At 34.2% G+C, this 2,891-nt stretch overlaps 1 protein-coding gene across 2 annotated transcripts in view; it reads right to left on the bottom strand.

Moving 5' to 3' along the window:
• Positions 1-1,693, bottom strand: part of LOC109582861 (uncharacterized) — a 17,919-nt gene extending 16,226 nt beyond the window's left edge. For both annotated transcript variants that reach the window (XM_019997887.1, XM_019997888.1), the window contains exon 1: positions 1,514-1,693. In XM_019997887.1, coding sequence (XP_019853446.1) covers positions 1,514-1,644 — 131 coding nt within the window. In that variant the 5' untranslated portion in view covers positions 1,645-1,693. The remainder of the gene's footprint in view (positions 1-1,513) is intronic.
• Positions 1,694-2,891: the final 1,198 nt, after the last annotated feature.

Below are 2,891 nucleotides of genomic sequence, written 5' to 3'. Positions count from 1 at the left end.
AGCTTTACAAGTTGAAAGTCAACTGTCACTGAAGCCTGCCAGGCCAATGCCCAGACTTCAGTGACAGTTGCATGACTTTCAGCTTGTAAAGCTGTCCATATCATGTCGCTTTGTTTATTTTATTTTATAAAATGAATATGCTCAGTAAAGTTTAAATATGCTCAGTAGCTTCCTATTAAACAAAAGGTTTGTACTTCTGCCAAACTAACAGCTGCTACCCTATTCTGTAGAAGAACCAAGCTAATAATAATGGCACAAGCTCCACTAAAATGCCCATCATGCAGTTACAGAATCAAGAAATATTGTTACATGTAATTTCAACTAAACCAATTGGTAGTAAAAAAGTGATAATGAACAAATCTTGCTGGATGGAGAAGAATATGTTGTGAACTAATATTGAAGGACCTCATAATGCAAGAGTCACAGAATTAGTAGAAAATATAGATGGTATCATTAGTGACATTGAAAGTCAAGGAAGGACACTTAATGCCTTAAAAATTGGAGTAGTTGGAGTCCCCAGGGGAAAAGGCCTTTCTTTTGATCCAATGTACACAACACCACCTGGGAAACTGAAAAGAGAATTTAAAAATGTTATAAAAATTGAGAATTCTCTACTTGACATTTTTGGCAAAATTTGGCCAATGCCCCTGTACTATATATAGTACAGGCCTAGGGACTTTGACCCAATTTTTGAGCAACTTTAAAAATTTGTAAAAAATCCAAATTTGATTGGAATCAGCTCAAACTTTCTACACAACATAAGAACATGTATATGTATCAGAAAATGTTATAAAAATTGAGAATTCTCTACTTGACATTTTTAGCAAAATTTGGCCAATGCCCCTGTACTATAGTACAGGGACTTTGACCCGAATTTGGAGCAACTTAAAAAATTCATTAAAAATTAAATTTGATCGAAATCAGCTAAATTTTCTATACAACATAAAAACATGTATATGTATCAGAAAATGTTACAAAAATTGAGAATTCTTTACTTGACATTTTTGGCAAAATTTGGCCGATGCCCCTGTACTATAGTACAGGGACTTTGACCCAATTTTTGAGCAACTTTAAAAATTCGTAAAAAATCTAAATTTGATTGGAATCACCTCAAACTTTCTATACAACATAAGAACATGTATATGTATCAGACAATATTATGAAAACTAAGAATCCTCTACTTTTCAATTCTGGTGAAAGTCAGCCAACACCCCTGTACTTATAGTACAGGGACTTTGACCCAAATTTGGAGCAACTTAAAAAATTCATTAAAAATTAAATTTGATCGGAATCAGCTTAAACTTTTTACACAACATAAGAACATGTATATGTATCAGAAAATGTTATAAAAACTAAGAATTCTCTCCTTTTCAATTTTGGCAAAATTTGGCCATTGCCCTTGTACTACATGTATATAGTACATGGACTTTTGTCAAGTTTCATAAAAAATCATTCTCGATTAAAATCAGCTCTACTTGCATACATGTGCATGTATTTACAGTTTATGATGTACCTATAAGATATGTCAATTTTCTCAGATCCAACCCCAGCCTTCAGTATAGCTACAGCTGGACTCCGAAGGATTATTGAGATGCCATAACCTGATGAACCTGTCAGTGCCTCCAGTGAGGAGGATTGGGTCATTACCAACAACACAAGTATGCAGTGCTCAAACACTGTTATGCTGCTTAGGCTGGAGAAGAAGAAAGAAAGAAAAAGGGAGAGGGAGAAAGAGAGAGAGTGAGCAACTGATGAGATACATTTGTACAGAGTTTACAACTGAAATGAAGGGAATCTTATACAAGAGAGTATAATGACTATGGAGTAAAATTGTATCTGTCAACATTAGAGCACTTAATTACTTTTAATTTTACTTGATTTAATAATCATTGTTACACCTATGTTTAATGCTAATGTTGTTTCCTAGTACTTGTTTTATTTTCTTTTTCCCCTCTCCCTCCTTTTTCTCTTAATGCTACCTCTACTTCCCTCCGGACTTCTCTTCCAATTATTATTATCATTATTGTGAATGTAATTATTCTTAGTAAGTATATATAATGATTTGACAATTCCGGGCCCAAATATGAGTATTTATAATGCAACAATAAGGAGATTAGACAACCAGTCCAACTGATGCCAGTCTCAGCTCTGTCATATTTATTCAGTTTTTTAATTAAGTAGATAATGTCTATAATAACTATTATTTATATCCCTTCCTCTTCATTATAAAAAATACAAGTCGTTGTAGTTTTAAGTCGACTTCCAGTTAGAAAACATTATCATTATTATTATTATTATTATTATTATTATTATTATTATTAATGTATTTCTATCATTTCTTACAGGGTGTGCTATGAAAGGTACTATTTGTTGTAGTGATGATATGAGGAATCTTAAGTTAAAGAGCCCATTGATATACAATACTGTCATGGAGGAGATAGCTTCACATGTCACTGCTCACTTAAACCCTGAGAGGGGGAGGGGAGGATAAGAGAAGGGAAAATTAATATTCTAACTCTCGTTGTCTTTTTACTATGTCACCATAGCTGTCAGTGACGTTTAAATGAATAAATAAAATCACGTGGGTTACCATTGGAGGAATGACGGAAGAATTCAGCTTGTAATCCCTGCGGCCGGAATCCAAAGAATCCATCATGGACCATCCATCTATGATCTTGGTAATTCACTCATAATCTTGGAATTCTCCTGGTAATCCTTTCCCCTTGCGAACCCCGCCTCGAATAAGTTCCTTCAATTCGCGATCGCCTCCATTGAGAATATAATACTAATTAAGATGCAGCAAATATCGACACACTACTTGAAGTATTGCGGTCTCTTTCTCTCCTTAATCGCTGCAGCTTTTGTCTCTATCACCTTATTTTACCTCTCGG

This window comes from Amphimedon queenslandica, unplaced genomic scaffold (genome assembly GCF_000090795.2).
Source record: "Amphimedon queenslandica unplaced genomic scaffold, v1.1 AMPQUscaffold_13349, whole genome shotgun sequence".
NCBI classification, from domain to species: domain Eukaryota; kingdom Metazoa; phylum Porifera; class Demospongiae; order Haplosclerida; family Niphatidae; genus Amphimedon; species Amphimedon queenslandica.
The sequence above is the reverse complement of the archived record's forward strand: the minus strand, read 5'-3'. Positions and strand labels throughout refer to the sequence as shown.